At 41.1% G+C, this 18821-nt stretch overlaps 2 protein-coding genes across 4 annotated transcripts in view; one reads left to right on the plus strand and one right to left on the minus strand.

Moving 5' to 3' along the window:
• Positions 1 to 2811, minus strand: part of HEATR5B (HEAT repeat containing 5B) — a 93740-nt gene extending 90929 nt beyond the window's left edge. The window contains exons 1-2 of one of the 2 annotated variants that reach the window (XM_070476836.1): positions 2705 to 2810; positions 1697 to 1844 (exon numbers count right to left, since the gene is read on the minus strand). In XM_070476836.1, coding sequence (XP_070332937.1) covers positions 1697 to 1822 — 126 coding nt within the window. In that variant the 5' untranslated portion in view covers positions 1823 to 1844; positions 2705 to 2810. Of the gene's footprint in view, positions 1 to 1696; positions 1845 to 2704 lie in introns of both variants that reach the window. The other variant, XM_070476837.1, reaches the window with a different exon arrangement.
• A 26-nt stretch (positions 2812 to 2837) lies between these two features.
• Positions 2838 to 18821, plus strand: GPATCH11 (G-patch domain containing 11). 2 transcript variants are annotated; one of them, XM_020890039.2, is made up of 9 exons: positions 2838 to 2969; positions 9202 to 9273; positions 9799 to 10025; positions 11168 to 11209; positions 11957 to 12077; positions 12199 to 12289; positions 13484 to 13600; positions 16409 to 16490; positions 17199 to 18821. In XM_020890039.2, exons 2-9 carry the CDS (start codon positions 9215 to 9217, stop codon positions 17252 to 17254), a joined length of 795 nt encoding a protein of 264 aa, XP_020745698.2. In that variant the 5' UTR covers positions 2838 to 2969; positions 9202 to 9214; the 3' UTR covers positions 17255 to 18821. The 2 variants fall into 2 exon arrangements, with proteins under 2 accessions (XP_020745698.2, XP_070332970.1); XM_070476869.1 differs by lacking the exon at positions 2838 to 2969 and adding an exon at positions 8180 to 8271.

The raw sequence follows: 18821 nt of genomic DNA on the forward strand, positions 1-18821 counted from the left end.
AGTATTGTTAACAATTTATTTTTTAATGTGAGTGAAGGGAGCACAGAGGTTCATATTATTATGCTTCACAATTTGGATAACTTTTTACATACTCCTTTTATTTTTCAATTTCACAACAAAATAAAAAATGTTTTAAGTATTTCAAGACAGAGGATCATCTAGGTGAAAAGTTGCTGCTGGGTCCATTAAGACAGAATCCTGACCATTGGTTTGGGCAAAAGAAGATCTATTTCAGTGAAATGGAGGCAACACATACTCAGATGGAGTGAGTTTAAGAGAAAATAGGATCTTTTAGTTAAAGACTGTAATGAATCCATGCATTAATTCTGTCTCTACAGAAACTAAAGTATACTCCAGGGTAATCAAAGAAATAAATAAGTAATTAAAAAGTACAAGTACACAAGGGCAAAGAAAACAAAGAATGAATTCAAAATATAGACGCCAGCTATACTCAATAGGGAAAGCTAGAAGATACCCAACTTCCAACACAGAACCCCCTAAGAGCTCATGTATGTTGTGGCTTTTGTTTTGAGGCATCAAGGTTCTCGAGGAGGAGAGAATAAAGCTGTACCTAGAAGTGAAGGGAATGACTGAGAGTCTATTTAAGAAGCTCTAAGACTCTCATATCTCTCTCCTTCATTCTGGACTTTGCAAGCTCAGGCACAACTGTGGGCTGGGAAAACTATACTGACTACTTTTAATTAAAAGTTAACACACTGAATCCTGAAGTCTCCAGCTTTCTCCACCAAATCCTAGAATCTAGGCAGTGAGTCATATACCTTAGGACACTTTAAAGTAAAAAAGTCTCTTGGGGGGAATGACTAGCCCAGAGAAATCTATAAAGAGTTCCTCAAAGAACTGGGCCAGTATGACAAAACACAGTTAACACACATCATTCTGCCCAGCAAACTTTTATTACTCCCTCTTAAATTTTATTTTTAAAATCTATTTTTTTTTAATTGAAGGATAATTGCTTTACAGAATTTTGCTGTTTTCTGTCAAACCTCAACATGAATCAGCTATAGGTATACATACATCCCCTTCCCTCTTAAATTTGAGCAGACGGTAAAAGATTATCAGAAGTTTGAGTTCCTAATTTTAAACACAGCATCTAATTTTCAAAATGGAGAGTAAAACACACAAATATCGAAAAGTAATTTGGATGAAAAGACTGTGAAGGAAAGAAAGAAAAAAAAAAGGCTAACTCTTCAGAGAGACAGAGAAGGCAATGGCAACCCACTCCAGTACTCTTGCCTGGAAAATACCATGGAAGGAGGAGCCTTGTAGGCTGCAGTCCATGGGGTCGCTAGGAGTCAGACACGACTGAAGCGACTTAGCAGCAGCAGCTTCAGAGAGACAAGTGAAGATACTGAAACTGCTACACAGCACTAAGGGGCCACTTGATGTTGGAGATAATGAATTTAAGGTGATAGCAGTCACATAATCTTCTTTTTCTCCACTCAAATTTAAATGTCCAGGAAGAAATACGAAGCCTCTATCCAAGCAATACGCTGGATTTAAATGAGGTTTCAGTTTTGCCACAGGATAGAAAAAGGACAGACAAGAAATTTTTACTACAGTGTAATATTCTCAAGTGACCCACAACCTCCAAAACATAATGTTCTTTCTTACAAATCATTTACACATAATATTCTTTACATATGCTAACTCAACTAGATAAAAAGCAATACCATACCTTGTTGGCAGCAACCAAGACTTTATCAAGAAATCGCAACCATTCAAAGATAAAAACTGGTCTCTTTGCTTCAGTGATTTGAGCCAAAGCTTCTTCATTGAGCAATAAACTGTGGGCTAACTCCATGACTGAAGTTTTAAATTCACACCTTAAATAAACAATTTTAAAATTCTTGTAAAGACCTGTTCATGTTAAAAGTCAAGCTTCATGAATATAATCACTAAGAAAAGAAATACAAGGCTTTACTTCTCATCTCACTTGGAGGACACGTACCTAACTTCGAGGCAAAACCTGAGAAACTGATTTTAAAGGATAAGGGTGCAAACAAAAACAAATGAAAGTCATGCTTGTTGAGGAAGAATGGATAATGGGGTCAAAGGAAAATCAAAATAAACAGTGCAAAAAAGGCATGGTTCCAGAAGAAAAACACATGTCCTTTACCCATTTCATAAATAGAAAACCGAAACACCAATATCAGACATCAGCCGAGCATGACAACCCACCCTCCTATTCTCTCTCCTTTGCTGGATGCACAGCACCCTCCCCCTGCTGCACCTGCCCCAGGAGGACTTCAAGGCGTCCGGGCAGAAGGATGCCACCCTGGAAGTCTCTGAGAGTCTTCCTTAGGGGGATGAGGTGACGGCGGGAGGCCAGATCCCCGCGGCCGAAGCTTCAGCTACAACCCCGGGGGTGGGGTGTGGGGGGTGGGGGGTGGGGGGGGAGCGCAGGAACGCAGCTGGCAGAGGCCGCGCGCGCAGCTGGTCCGGGTGAACCCGGCTACTATGAGAACCGAACCGCTGCGCCGGGCCTGGGGGGAATGCAGGAGGCGCCGCAGGCCTGGGCGCGGATCACCCGGGCTGTCAACCCCAGGAGTCGGCGGCTGAAAAGTGAAAGTGTTCATTACGAACTGGAATTCCTTCCCCAGCCCTCTGACAACGTGGTGGGGGGGGCTTTGGGGAAGGGGATGTGCCAACGCGCAGGCCCTAGCTGCAGACTCGGCGGCCTCACCTCCTATTTCTGGCAGGGGCGGCTCAGCGGAGCTCCAGGGCCCGAAGCAGCCGCCAAGGGACCCGGATGCCCCGCCTCCCACACTCCAGCCGGCAGGAAGCGCAGCGAGAGCGCGTGCGCGGAAGTGATCCTGCGCAAGCGCACTTAACCGCGTCCGCCAAGCCCCGCCTGCCGCAGCTTTCCAATTGAGCCTGTTTTCGGAAACTCAGGAGCGAGCCGAGGCAAGCGCTCTGTAGAGCTGGCCGGGGGCGAGTGGAACCTCCAGGTAAGGGGCTGTGGGCGCCTGTCGAATGATAAAGGGTGGTGATCTGTACGCTGGCTGGCCATCACACCGTCTCTTATGTTCCCACCCGTGGGTGGTCAAGTCTGTGGGATGAGCGCCAGGAGGGAAGGGATCGGCGGTCCCTGAAGGGAGTGTTTGGGACTGAGGCGTTTCTTGTCATCTTTCTGCTATGCTACTTAGTCCATCTCTCCACTGGGATGTGTAATGAGACTCTCAGTACATGCGAAGCGTCGCTTTTTTAAAAAGTATATTTGAATTACAATGTTGTGTATTGTAATGTACACAACTGTTGTACAGCAAAATGGCTCATTTATACATACGTGTATATGTTTCCATATTCTTTTCCTTTATGTTATCACAAAATATTATAATCCCCTGTGCTATACAGTCAGATGTTGTTGTTTACACATTCTCGTTGAACCTACTACTCCCAAACTACCAATCCATCCGTCTTCCTACCTCCTCCCTTTGGCAGCCACCAGTCTATTCTCCGTGTCCCTGATTCTGTCTCTTATTTCATAAATAGGTTCATTTGTGTCATATTTTAGGTTCCATATATATCATATGGTATTTGTCTTTCTCTTTCTGACTTGCTTCACTTAGTATGATTATTTCTAGTTGCATCCATGTTGCTGCAAATGGCATTGTTTTGTTCTTTATCCATTTCTTTATTCATTCATCTGTCAGTCGACATTTAGGTTATTTCCATGTCTTGGCTATTGTGAAGAGCTTCTATGAAGACGGGTGATGTAGCACTCTTGTTGACACCTCCCACCTGCTCTCTGCCAGAAAACAAACAAAAACAAAACCTGATACTGCAATCTGACCATTTGCAAGAACTGGTAACTCCATTGTTTATTCAAACCAAAAGCCCAACGGTCACCCTTGGCATTAATCTTTCACATGCCACCTCCAATCCCATTATCCCTATCTTCAGAATATACCCAGAATCCGATGATTTCTCATCACTTCCATTGCTGTCTAGCCACTGTCATTTTACCTGGATTATCACCTTGTGGAGTTTATCCTTATGCTTCATGGGAATAGATGATGCTGGGAAATATGTTGTACCCATAAAAAGGGGGCTTAAATGACCTGTAACACCTGTTCTTGTCTGCATGGCCCTTTAGAGCTAAATAGGCCCCTGAAAAATAATCTAATCCTATTTGCAGTAGAAACAGCTCGACATAGGGTTTTGTGTGTGTGTGTGTGTGTGTGTGTGTGTGTGTGTGGTATTGAGCAAATCACTTACCTAAACTGAGTCTTAATTAAAGCAGGACTAACTGTACCTGGCAGGCTACAGTTCATGGGGTCACAGAGAGTGGGACATGACTGAGTGACTAAGCATAGCACAATTGTACCTATCGTACAGAGCTGTTAACGGTAATTAATATTTCTTTTTATTTTTATTTATTTATTTATAGGGCTTCACTACTTAGTTGTAGCATGGAGGATCTAGTTCCCTGATAAGGATTTAACCCATAGCCCTGTGTTCGGAGCACAGAGTCTTAGCCACTAGACCACCAGGGATGCTGTTAACGGTAATTAAATAGGATAAAAATGTTTGATATACTAGGTAGGTGTTTTATTGACTACGCCAAAGCCTTTGACTGTGTGGGTCACAACAAACTGTGGAAAATTCTGAAAGAGATGGGAATACCAGACCATCTGACCTGCCTCCTGAGAAATGTATATAAAGGTCAAGAAGCAACAGTTAGAACTGAACATGGAACAACAGACTGGTTCCAAATAGGAAAAGGAGTATGTCAAGGCTGTGTATTGTCACCCTGCTTATTTAACTTATAAGTAGAGTACATCATGCAAAATGTTGGGATGGATGAATTACAAGTTGGAATCAAGATTGCCAGGAGAAACATTAATAACCTCAGATACGCAGATTGGCCACATGATGTGAGGAGCTGACTCGTTTGAAAAGACCCTGATGCTGGGAAAGATTGAAGGCGATTGAAAGATTGAAGGTTTGATGCATGAGACAAGTGCTCGGGGCTGGTGCACTGGGAAGACCCAGAGGGATACAATGGAGGGGGAGGTGGGAGGGGGCTTCAGAATGGGGAACACATGTAAATCCATGGCTGATTCATATCAATGTATGGCAAAAACCACTTCAATATTGTAAAGTGATTAGCCTCCAACTAACATAAATAAATGGAAAAAAAAAGAGAGATCTATGTCAACCCTACATAATGCAGTTTACCATGCTAAACAAGATTTCCATTATTCTAGTGACCCTATTCAAGTCTGGCAAATAAAGCAATGAAGAAAAAAAAAAAATTGAAGGCGGAAGGAGAAGGGGACAACAGAAGATGAGTTGGTTGGATGGCATCACCGACTCAATGGGCATGAATTTTGAGTAAACTCCAGGAGTTGGTGATGGACAGGGAGGTCTGGCATGCTGCAGTCCATGGGGTCACAAAGAGTCAGACTTGACTGAGCGACTGAACTGAACACAGATGACACCACCCTTATGGTAGAAAGTGAAGAAGAACTAAAAGAGCCTCTTGATGAAAGTGAAAGAGGGGGAAAAAAAAAAAAAGAAAGTGAAAGAGGAGAGTGAAAAAGTTGGCTTAAAACTCAACATTCAGAAAACTAAGATCATGGCATCTGGTCCCATCACTTCATGGCAAATAGATGGGGAAACAATGGAAACAGACTATTTTTTGGGGCTCCAAAATCACTGCACATGGTGACTGCAGCCATGAAATTAAACGACGCTTGCTTCTTGGAAGAAAAGCTATGATCAACCTAGACAGTATATTGAAAAGCAGAGACATTACTTAATCAACAAAGGTCCATGTAGTCAAAGCTATGGTTTTTCCAGTTGTCATTGAGAGCTGGACTATAAAGAAAGCTGAGCACTGAAGAATTGATGTTTTTGAACTGTGGTGTTAGAGAAGACTCTTGAGAGTCCGTTGGATTGCAAGGAGGTCCACCAAGTCCATCCTAAAGGAAATCAGTCCTGAATATTCATTGGAAGGCCTGATGCTAAAGCTGAAACTCCAATACTCTGGCCTCCTGATGCAAAGAACCGACTCATTGGAAAAGACCCTGATACTGGGAAAGATTGAAGGCAAGAGGAGAAGGGGATGACAGAGGATGAGATGGTTGGATGGCATCACTGACGTGATGGACATGAGTTTGAGTAGGCTGTGGGAGTTGGTGATGGACAGGGAAACCTAGCATGCTGCAGTCCATGGGGTCGCAAAGAGTCTGACATGACTGAGTGACTGAACTGAGCTGAAATCATTATGTGTAAAAATACTATTATTATCAATGAAGAATCTGAGCTTTAGAGACACTGGGTGAATTACTGCAAATGCTGTACATAATATATAAAGACAGCCATCCACAGCCCAGCTTCACATACTTCCAGTTCAGAAATCCCAACAAAGAGAGCTTCTTTCCCACCACAATCCATGTATAACTATCATTAAGGAAAGAGAGTGGAAAAGCTGGTGTAAACCTATATTCAAAAAACTAAGATCATGACATCCAGTCCCATCACTTCATGGCAGATAGATGGGGAAACAATGGAAACAGTGACAGATTTCATTTTCTTGGGCTCTAAAAATCACTATGGATCGTGATTGCAGCCTGAAATTAAAAGATGCTTGCTCCTTAGAAGAAGAGCTATGACAAATCTAGCCAGTGTGTTAAAAAGCAGAGACACACTTTGACTAAGGTCTGTGTAGTCAAAGCTATGGTTTTTCCAGTAGTCATGTACAAATGTGAGAATTGGACCATGAAGAAGGCTGAGCGCTGAAAAATTGATGCTTTCAAACTATTATGCTGAAGAAAATCCTTGAGGATCCCCTGGACTGCAAGGAGATCAAACCAGTCAATCCTAGAGGAAATCAACCTTAAGTATTCATTAGAAGGAATGATGCTGAAGCTGAAGCTCCAGTACTGTGGCCACCTGATGCACAGAGCCGACTCATTGAAAAAGACCCTGATTCTGGGAAAGATTAAGGACAGGAGAAGAAGAGGGAGACAGAGGATGAGATGGTTAGATGGCATCACCGACTCAATGGACATGACTGAGCAAAGTCTGGGAGATGGTGAAGGACAGGGAAGCCTGGTGTGCTGCAGTCCATGGGGGTCTTAAAGAGTTGGACATGACTGAGCGACTGAATATCCACAACAGGGAAAGAGATGCTTATTTGCCCTGTTTAGGTCATCCCCTCCCGTCTTACTAGGACATAGGGTACTATAACTGGCCACCTTATGCCCCAGCGTGTACTAATTGCCACCCTCCAGTAGAACCACAAGGAAGGCAGAGGGCTGAGTTCCAAAAGGAAGGATGATGAACAGGCCGACACAGTGTATGTGTACTGCAGCAAGTGACTCCCTTTTGTATCCAGCAACTGCACCAGAAGCATTGACAGCACCTGAGAGCCTGTTAGAAATTCAGAGCCTGGACTCAAGCTCAGAATCAGACTCTGCATTTTGAGAAACATGCTGCATGCTAAAAGTCACTTCAGTCGTGTCCAACTGTTTGTGACCCCATGGACTGACTGTAGCCTACCAGGCTCTTCTCTCCATGGGGATTCTCCAGGCAAGAATACTGGGTTGAGTTGCCATGCCCTTCTCCAAGGGATCTTTCCGACCCAGGGATTGAACCCACATCTCCCTGCGACTCCTGCTTCGTAGGCAGACTCTTTACCGCTGAGCTTCCAGAGAAGCCACGAGAAAATCCCGGGGCAATTCATATACACAGGAAAGTTTGAAGTACACTTTTCTGGATAGTTATTTTATCCCTTTAAGGGCTAATTATTACATGATTTTAACTATTTTGGCTAAAACTGTCCTCAGAAGTGTTTCCATGTAAGTGAAGCGTTAACTATATCTAGTTACCAATGAACAGCTTGAACATAAAGTGCTGTGGAGAGAGGCCTGGAGTAGTCAAGACAGCCATTTGTAAAAGTGGGTAGCGTAGGCCTCGGAGGAATGAACTGTCTGCAGTGTGTTCAGAGGACAGTGAGACCATGTGGAGTGAGTAATGAATCCTGAAAAAGTGTCAGAGGTCGGATTATGGGGGATCTCTCCTGCTACCGTGTGAAAGTGATGGTTCCTCCACTGCCCCAGGGGAAAGTTTGCTGAAGGATTTGAAACCAGCAAGTAACATGGCCTGACTTATGTTTTTTTTTTTTTTTTTTTTAAACAAACAAAAAAAACACTTTGGAGAGGTCATAGAGGACCTCTGTGGATTGGAAGAGGAGAGGCCAAAGGCAACAAGACCAATTAGGAAGCAGTTGTGACAGTTAAGGTGAGAAAGAAATGCCTGAACTAAAGTAGTGGTCACAGCTATAAGAAAAAAATGTCCATGAGGGATAATGTGGAAGAAGAGTGGACGGAGGTTTATGAGAAGTCAGGAAGGGGGAGATAGTGGTGACATTAATTTGGAAATACATAGATAAAGGCAATTGGGGTGGGGGAGAGAATGAGTTGTTTGGATTGTTGAGTTTGAGGGCTCAACCCAGAAAGATGTCAAGAGAGCACTTGAATATGGAGTAGGATTCTAGAGAAAGGTCACAGCTGAGGATGCATGCAAGTTTATTTCCATTTTGGTAAACTGAAAATTGTTCTGTTACCATACGTAAGGATTTCCCAGGTAGTGCTAGTGGTAAAGAACCCACCTGCCAATGCAGGGAATGTAAGAGACACAGGTTCGATCCCTGGGCCAGGAAGATTCCCTGGAGGAGGGCATGGCAACCCACTCCAGTATTCTTGCCAGGAGAATCCCGTGGACAGAGGAGCCTAGTGGGGTACAGTCCACAGGTTCACAAAGAGTCTGACACAACTGAATGACTTAGCATTCACGCACGCACACCATTGTGAAAAGATAGCTAGTAGGAAGCCACTGTATAACACGGGGAGCTCAACACAGTGCTGCCTGACAGCCTGGAGGGATAGAGTGAGGGTGGGATGGGGGTGGGCTGGGAGGGAGGTGCAAGAGGGAGGGGACGTGTGTATCCTTATGGCTGATTCATGTCGTCGTATGGCAGAAACCAACACAGCATTGTAAGGCAGTTACCCTTCAATTAAAAACAAATTTTTAAAAATTGATGGTAGAAGAAGGGACAGTAATGTTTTCAAGATTGCACACATCTAGTAAGTGGTCGTGCTGGAGTTTGAAATAAAACCTTGAATCTGCATCTTAAAAAAAAATTGTGACTTCATCCTGTTTGCTTTGTAGATACTTTTGCCATATGAAGTTGAACATGGAAGAAGAGGAGGACTATATGTCTGATTCCTTCATTAATGTCCAGTAAGTAAATGTGCACGCCCCATATAATGATACGTGTAAGACATTAAGGAATTGGAGATTTTTAAGCAATGCCATTGATTTTAAAGGTGAGGTTGGAAATTTCATCTTACTGCTTAATGAGAACACTTCCTACATGTCTATGATACAAAGATGCTTCTAATGCTAACCATTTTACTTTGGCACTCAATTCTTTTTCTTCCACACTACCAAGGACATTTTACTCTTTTCCTTTATTTCATCTTTTCACTTCTTGTACCTCCTTATGAGAGTTTCCTTTTATTACTGCCAATCTCCTAAAAAAATTTTTTCAACTCTGCATTTTGTTTCTTACCTTCTAATACCAGCCTTCATCGTTTTTACCAAAACAGCCATTCTCAGGACATTGGTTATGTTCTAATAGTGGTGAAAACAGAGTTACTCCTAAAGGTGGCACTGAAATATTAAGTAGTGTCAAGTGAGTAAGTGGCAAAGTTATGAGAAACTTCCATGTACTAGTCTAAAATAACCTTTTCCCTCATTCTTCAGAGACGATATCAGACCAGGCTTGCCAATGCTGAGGCAAATCCGGGAAGCCCGTCGAAAAGAAGAAAAGCAACAGGAAGCAAATCTGAAAAACAGACAGAAAAGTATAAAAGAAGAAGAACAAGAGAGACGTGACATGGGGTTGAAGAATGCACTCGGCTGTGAAAACAAAGGGTTTGCTCTGCTTCAGAAGATGGGGTATAAAAGCGGTCAGGCCCTTGGCAAGAGCGGTGAGTCAGAGCCAGAAATGAACAGCTGTTCTTAACCACCAAATGGTAACTTATTGATGGGGACCAGTGATGACTCTTTCCTCTCTGTCCATCTACACAGAGACTGAAACAACTTAAGCTTCCTGGTCTCTTGTGGGCTGGCAAGCTTGTGGAGAACTTCCATCTTCCCACAGCCACTTCAGACATATGCCACCCAGAGCTGCTTAGCAGCTCAGCTTGGCCCTGAAGGAGTGGGATGGATGAGGCTTGCATGGAGGCAGCAGCTAAGAATTTTGACAAGAGAAGGGTTAAGAAGTGCAGTGGCCCAGGGCATTCTCTGGTGGTTCAGTGGCTAACACTCTGCTCCCGATGCACAGGGCCCAGCTTCGATCCCCAGTCAGGGAACTAGACCCCTGCATGCTGCAACTAAGACCTAGCACAGCCAAATAAATAAATAAATGTTTCTTTAAAAAAAGAAAGGGGGGGCTTCCCTAGCAGTCCAGTAGTTGGGACTTCACCTTTCAATGCAGATGGGGCAGATTCGATCCCTGTTCAGAAAGCTGAGATACCACATGCCGAGTGGCAAAAAAACAAGAACAAAGACTTTAAAAAATGACCCACATCAAAAATATCTTAAAGAAAGCAAAGTTCAGTGGCCCAAAGGACAGGGGAGCAACACTAGAGATGATGGCAGGACTCCAGCCTGCTTGCTGTGTACCTGTGGCAGCTGCCTGAGTGATCCTCAGCTGGAGAAGCTCAGTTCTCACCTCTGTTTTAGGAATGAGATTGCTTATTAAGACATAGAGGTCAAACACATAGTATCTTCTATAAGCTGTTTTTCTCTTCTCTCCTTTATTGTCATTGCTTTGACTTTCCTAGCAAGGCTTTGCTCTCTCTTAAGCTGCCACCCTCTTGTATATATATCAGTGAAAATTCCTATGTTTAGGTGGCATTGGAGGCTGTCCATCAGCTTTATTGAGGACTTAGTATTTGAAGGCCAAGGGAAGTAGTCGATTATAGTGTATTGATGTTCAGTTTTGATTTTGAGTATCACTGAAACTGGAAGGAATATGTATAGAACGTTGTAAAGTTGCATAGTGCATCCACCAATAGTTTGAGGAAGAATTTTTATAGTAATTTGTGCCTTGTTCTCTTTTTTTTAGGAGATGGTATTGTTGAACCAATTCCTCTCAATGTCAAAACAGGTGTGTAAGTACTGTTGCGGCTGTTTGCTGTTAATAACAACTTAAATATAGCACATATACTTGTTTAATAAATAGTTTTTTATGGTGGTACTATTACAGTTCTTATCATGTAAAATGTTTCTTAAACTCTTTGACCTTTTAAACTAAAAGTAAAATTAAGTTTTAATGAGTATAAAATAAAATTTAAATCATGAAAGTAATGGGAAAATTGCTGTAACCATCAAAAATACAAAGCTATTTTTATCTGTGAATGTCCTAAAAGTATCCTGATTTATCCACTAAATGTTTTTCATAATAATTGAACAAATTAAAGGGAAAAGTATATATTTTTTATTTGTTCCTCCTATCTGTATAAAAGTGTGACTGTTGATACTTTTTTCCCAACTTGAAAAAAATGTGGATAGTGTTGACATCTTTTTAGATCAGACTGATAATCTTTGTGAAAATCAAATTGTGAATTTGGGTTAAAAAAAACCTCCAGTGTTTTCTCCTGTCCTTCTTATAAAATGATTTTGAGTGATTGTACTGAAGTTAGAATTGCATTTAATTTGTAAGTATTTAGGTAATTCCCTGGCAGTCCAGTGGTTAGGACTCCATGCTTTCACTGCCAAGGACCTGGGTTAAATTCCTGGTTGGGAAACTGAGATCCTGCCAGCTGCATGGTATGGCCAGAAAAAAAAATTTAAGTTGTCACATTTCGACATACAAAGTTAGTAGGTTTCTCATCAGTGTTTCCTGTTTGAGCAGGGAAAAGTGGCATTGGTCATGAGACATTATTAAAACGGAAAGCAGAGGAAAAATTGGAAAGCTACAGAAGAAAGATTCACATGAAAAGCCAAGCCGAAGAAAGAGCAGCAGAACAGTTTCGGTAATTGAGCTGTTTTTACTCTCCTCGTTCCTTTATTGGGGTATGTTTCCTGGTATTTGGGCATTTAACATGGATAAAGAGAGCACAGACCTCTGGTGTACTATTTTTTTCTTTGAATTAGGATTCGACTTAAAAATAAGCAAGATGAAATGAAGCTAGAAGGAGATCTTAGAAGAAGTCAGAGAGCCTGTCAACAATTGGATACTCAGAAGGTAATCCTTTTACCCACTTTCAGTTTGGTAAAGTGTTTTGGCACCCAGTATGATTTACCATGTATTTTTTTTTTTGGCCTCGCCACATAGCGTGTGTGATCAGGAATCAAACTTGTGCCCTCTGCACTGGAAGTGTGCCCTCTGCATTGGAAGTATGGAGTCTTAACCACTGAACCACCAGGAATGTCCCATACTTTTATTTTTAAAGAGAGAGAGAGAACTCCAAGCTTAGTGTATCTGCCCATTAGAACTTTCAGATGCACTGTTGATCTGTGATAACTGGTATGCACAATAATGACTTGTTCACTGCAGGAACATAGTCTGAGTGATCTTTAAGCGTTAAATACCATTTTTCACTTAACTGTTCTCCATTTATTTGAATATTGATTACTCAGAACTATTACTCAGAATTGTGGAAATTCTGTTCACCTGAATGCTTGGCTAATCAGAAGAGTCTATTTTCAGTCCATATTCAGTAACTTCCATGTCTGTAACTAGTAAAATCATGTAGAATGCTATTTCAGATTTCAGTAGTTCTCAAAATTCAATTTTTGATTTGATTTTTCTTTAATTTTTTTATTTTGATGGTTCACCTACCAGCAAAGTTAAGTGACTTCATTTAAAGTCTCAGAAATGTTTGTAAAATTTCCCTTATATGTAAATAGATCACTGGAAGCAATCTCTCACTTTCCAGTATTTCCATAGCACATTATTTTGAATATATGTCATGATACTTAAGATTTCTTAGCTATATATCATTTTATACCCATTAAGCTACTTATCCCCATAGCTTCTTTTCCCTACTAGATTGTCAGCAGTTGGGAGGCAGTATTCTAACTGGGCTTTGCATCTCCATAGTTCATAGTACAGGGCTCCCCAGGTGGCTCAGTGGTAAAGAATCCGCCAATGCAGGAGACACAGGAGACTCGGGTTTGATGCCTGGGTCAGGAAAATCTCCTGGAGAAGGAAATGGCAACCCACTTAGTATTCTAAGGTGGAAGATTCCATGGGCAGGAGAGCCTGGGGTCAGAGTCAGACACAACTGAGCAACTGAACTCACATGCACTGTTCCATGGTGTGGAACTTAAAGCAGTAAATATTTAGTTGAAAGAGTGAATTCATGTTGACATGAACAAACTTGTGATAATCTTTATGTTTAGCTTTGTTTAATTGGGAATAATTCTACATTTTCAGAATGTTCAAGTTCCCAGGGAGGCATGGTACTGGTTGAGGCCTGAAGAGGAAACTGAAGAAGAGGCAGAAGAAGAAAAAGAACAAGATGAAGATGAATATAAGAGTGAAGATTTAAGTGTATGGTTTGTTTGGGTTGTTTTTTTTTTTTTTGAGAATAGTTGCTTTACAATATTGTATTAGCCTCTGCCAGACGCCATCATGAATCAGCCACATTAAGTGTACGTTTTAGCACCAGTTCCTTAAGCTGGGTGTCTCAGCCTTGGCACAATTAACATTTTGAACTGTGTAATTATTTGTTGTGGGGCTGTTCTATACATTGTAAGTTATCTTGGAGCATCTGTGGCCTCCATCCACCATCCACTGCACTTCCCCCTGTGACACCCAAAAATGTCTCCAGTTCAGTTCAGTTGTTCAGTCATGTCCGACTCTTTGCGACCCCATGGACTGCAATACACCAGGCTTCCCTGTCCATCACTAACTCTCAGAGCTTGCTTAAACTCATGTTCATAGAGTTGGTGATGCCATCCAACCATCTCATCCTCTGTCGTCCCCTTCTCTTTCTGCCTTCAGTCTTTCCCAGCATCAGGGTCTTTTCCAATGAGTCAGTTCTTCACATCAGGTGGCCAGAGTATTGGAGTTTCAACTTCAGCATCAGTCCTTCCAATGAATATTCAGGACTGATTTCCTTTAGGATGAACTGGTTTGATCTCCTTGCAGTCCAAGGGTCTCTCAAGAGTCTTCTCCAACACCACAGTTCAAAAGCACTGATTCTTTGGCACTCAGCTTTCTTTATAGTCTGACTCTCACATCCATACATGACTACTGGAAAAACCATAGCTTTGACTAGACAGACCTTAGTTGGCAAAGTAATCTGCTTTCTAATATGCTGCCTAGGTTGGTCATAGCTTTTCTTACAAGGAGCAAGTGTCTTTTAATTTCAGGCTGCAGTCACCATCTGCAGTGAAAAATAAAAGTCTCCCACTATTTCCATTGTTTCCCCATCTATTTGCCATGAAGTGATGGGACCAGATGCCATGATCTTAGTTTTCTGAATGTTGAGTTTTAAGCCAGCTTTTCCACTCTCCTCTTTCACTTTCATCAAGAGGCTCTTTAGTTTTTCTTCACTTTCTGCCATAAGGGTGGTGTCATCTGTGTATCTTAGGTTATTCATACTTCTCCCGGCAATCTTGATTCCAGCTTGTGCTTCATCCAGTCCAGCATTTCTCATGATGCACTCTGCATATAAGTTACATAAACAGTGTGACTATATACAGCCTTTCCCAATACTCCTTTCCCAATTTAGAACCAGTCTGTTGTTCCATGTCCAGTTCTAACTGTTGCTTCTTAACCTGTATACAGATTTCTCAGGAGGCAGGTGAGGTGGTCGGGTATTCCCAACTCTTGAAGGATTTTCCACAGTTTGTTATGATTCACACAGTCAAAGGGTTTGGCATAAAGCAAATAAGTCAATAAAGCAAAAAAGTCAATAAAGCAAAAGTAGATGTTTTTCTGGAACTCTCTTGCTTTTTCAATGCTCCAACGGATGTTGGCAATTTGATCTCTGGTTCCTCTGCCTTTTCTAAATCTGTCTTGAACATCTGGAAGTTCATGGTTCATGTACTGTTGAAGCCTGGCTTGGAGAATTTTGAGCATTACTTTGCTAGCATGTGAGATGAGTGCAATTGTGCGGTAGTTTGAACATTCTTTGGGATTGCCTTTCTTTGGGATTAGGATGAAAACTGACCTTTTTCAGTCCTGTGGCCACTGCCAAGTTTTCCAAATTTGCTGGCATATTGAGTGCAGCACTTTCACGGCATTATCTTTTAGGATTTGAAATAGCTCAACTGGAATTCCATCACCTCTGCTAGCTTTGTTTGTAGTGATACTCCCTAAGACCTACTTGACTCACACTCCAAGATGTCTGGCTCTAGGTGAGTGATCATACCATCGTGGTTATCTGGGTCATAAAGATCTTTTTTGTACAGTTCTTCTGTGTATTCTTGCCACCTCTTCTTAATATCTTCTGCTTCTGTTAGGTTCATACTGTTTCTGTCCTTTATTGTGCCCATCTTTGCTTAAAATGTTCCCTTGGTATCTCTGATTTTCTTGAAGAGATCTCTAGTCTTTCCCATTCTATTGTATTTCTCTATTTCTTTGCACTGATCACCGAGGAAAGCTTTCTTATGTCTCCAGACATTGCTAAATTTTCACTTGAAGGAAAAAAATCACTCCTAGTTGAGAACTACTACATTAAAGGTTTATTTTATTAACCCCAAATCAAAACTTCATGTAAAGGGCCCTTTTAGCTTCAGTTTACCCCTTTCACCTCAGTTTGGATGATGTATTAGCTGCAAATGTAAATTATGTTGATTTCTACCTTGTTTCCTATTGAACTTCTGGAAGTAATTCTGAGTACCTCCTCCCCCCAACTCACCCACATACAAGACAAAGTCAAAAAACACAATTCAAAGTAAGTAGAGAGTTTTCAAGAAAAGAATACACATTTCTATGGTTACTTGTATAAGAGTGTGTAGGAAACATTCACAATTTGAAAAATCTTTGTTCCACCTAACTGGGAAACCATGGATGAGAACTCTAGTGGCAGAGTGAGACAGTTCCACCCAGATTCTTTGAAACTATTAATAGAAGGGGTCTTGAAAGGATGGTGATTCTAATAGAGCCAGCCACAGTTTATTGTTGAAATGTTAACAAGTGGCCTGTGTTGTGTCTGACAGATGTGAAATAGGGCAGCTAGTAAACTGGGACATGTTCTAATATATTCCACCCTTGACACCTCTCCTAGCTGACTGAGTGTTATGAGAGGATTTATGGCCTTGGGGTAATTGAGCATAATCTAAGAGACCTAAAAGCAAAAATGCTGCTCAATGTGAACCATTAATGTGCTTGTATCCTACCTATACCTAGGTACTGGAAAAATTACAAATACTGACTAGTTATTTAAGAGAAGAACATCTGTATTGTATTTGGTGTGGAACAGCCTATGAAGGTAAGAAGATACTTTATACTTTTAAAAACTATTGCATACAAATGCTCTTTGATTTCAGCTTTGATTTTTTTTTTATGAAATTCATATTTCTCATAGACAATGGAAATTTTTTATTCCATCCAAAGGGCAATGTTGGATGAATGCTTTAAAGAAATAGTGGGTAGAGAAAGAATTGAGGGTTAATTAAAGGTGCTTTTAACTTTTCAGAAACTGAATGTGCAGAAGGGAATTTTTCAGTCTTCTATTTCAAAAGAAAGAATTTTTTAATCAGTTGAAGATGATAATTTTTTTTCATGCTTTATTTTTCCACAGTTCTTCAGCTACCAGAAAGATACAGTAAATTTTTAGAACCAATTTTTTTGTAGTTAGGTAGAATATTGTCTGTGAACCATAGAAATCAGAATGTTGCAATCCACTCCATTTTTTTTTCATTGTAAGGAAAGAAATGGTTAAAACGTGTCAGATGTCTTAAAGACCCAAGTGCTTTCTTTTCTAGCACTTGCCCAAGCCAGCTTTGTTAACTTGAACTTAAGGACTTTGTACTTGAGAGTGAAGAATTTGGGATTATTGTTGTATCTTTTCCTGGTTTGTTTAGCAGAGGAGGGAAGCAGACACAACTACAAAATACATATTATGCTGAAACAATTTTCTAAAATAGTTTACTGTGCAATTTGTATTAATTGTTTCTTCTCCTCACATAAATTACAGATAAAGAAGACCTGTCTTCAAATTGTCCAGGACCAACTTCTGCAGATCATGACTAAGATTATTCTCAATAAAGTGGAAGCGTGGCAAATGTTCTTGTTTCCTAAAGACAGATAGCTGGGCAGTTAGAATTCCCAAATTTTTGATACCGGTAAAGAAAGGGGACTCCATATGTTTTGTTGTTTTTGTACTTTAGAATATAATTCTTTACTAACTTGAACATATAATGGAAGGCCATGCAGAGCACAAGTGTTATAGACACCAGCAGTCACAGTTCATGACTCGGTCGCGACACCAGCTCTCTTACCCCCTTTTTCACTTTGGAACAGATTGAGACATGAGACGTGGGAGTTTGAGATCAAAATATCAGCTTTATTACTAATGGAATGAAGAGCTACTTGTTCTCCAGTCGCACTCCCTGTGAGATCTTCCTGCTTAGAGAGAACTGCAGACCTTGCCTCAGAGGGAGGAAGGATAGAGCCCGTCTTAGCTGTCGAGGTGAGAGAACCAACCCTCAGGGCGAAGAGGAGAGGCACACCTCCTCAGCTCCTTTTCCCAAAACCACTCATCGGGAGAGAGACAGCTCTGCTGAGAAGGGGTGAATACAGACTCGCAGAACTTCTTCCCACAATCTGTCTTCCAAGGAGCAAGAAGAGGTTCCCTTTCCTGCATGCAAGCATGAGGAGGAGGCGAAAAGTATCCCCCTCAATGAGAGTAATTTCAGAGGCAAGGTTCCATTAATAGTACTTAATTCTAATGAGTTTTAGAGACAAAGTAATTATGATATTCCATAAAATCATGAGTTTTCATGGCAATGTGTGTATCCATTATGAGTGAACTATTGCAAGTTTTGGCTAAAGAAACAATAGTTGGGAGTAACCTGAAACATCAGGTGATCCAAATTCTTAATTGTTTGACAACATTCCCAGCAGGTGGTAATCCTGCCTCTCTACCTTGATTTGTCCAGCTGCAGAGAGCTCACTGCCTTAAAAGAGCTGGGTAGCACTAAGTCATTTTTAAAGTCATTTTTCTGTCTTAAGCTGAATTCTGCTTCCCTATAACTTAACCAAATACAGCTAAAGACATACCATGTGGCACATTCCTAGAGAGCTCCATGTAAGTTTGGGCATCAAAATTATGAACTTTTTTTAAAGTTCCCAAGCTCAGATACTACCCTTAGTGACTTAATTCAGCTAGTCTAGGGTAGTTTCTAGATATCTATTTATTTTAAAGTTCTGAGTCTGATTATCACCTGTAGATAAGAACTAGTTCTCTAGGTTAAACCAGAGCACAACTGTTCTTTGGATCAAGTTGTGACCTTACCTGTACAGTTTCACAGCTCACCTTTCTGAAGCACTGAGCAAGAGATCAGCCTCTTATTATAAACAGCATACTTGAGAACATACCCGAAGCTAACCTACGCTTACCCAAATTAAGATTATCAATAGTATGAGTTGTATTAATATGACCTAATTAACTTGTCCTCAAGTTTAACTTTAACTTGGAGAGCTTTAAAAAAAATGATATACAAAGATTATCATACTTCCAGAAAGTCTATATAATTGATCCCTCAGGTCTGTGCACCACTACCCTTGATACCAACATGCAGTAAAGCTTGAAAACCTA

The sequence above is a fragment of the Odocoileus virginianus genome, chromosome 2, assembly GCF_023699985.2.
Source record: "Odocoileus virginianus isolate 20LAN1187 ecotype Illinois chromosome 2, Ovbor_1.2, whole genome shotgun sequence".
NCBI lineage: Eukaryota > Metazoa > Chordata > Mammalia > Artiodactyla > Cervidae > Odocoileus > Odocoileus virginianus.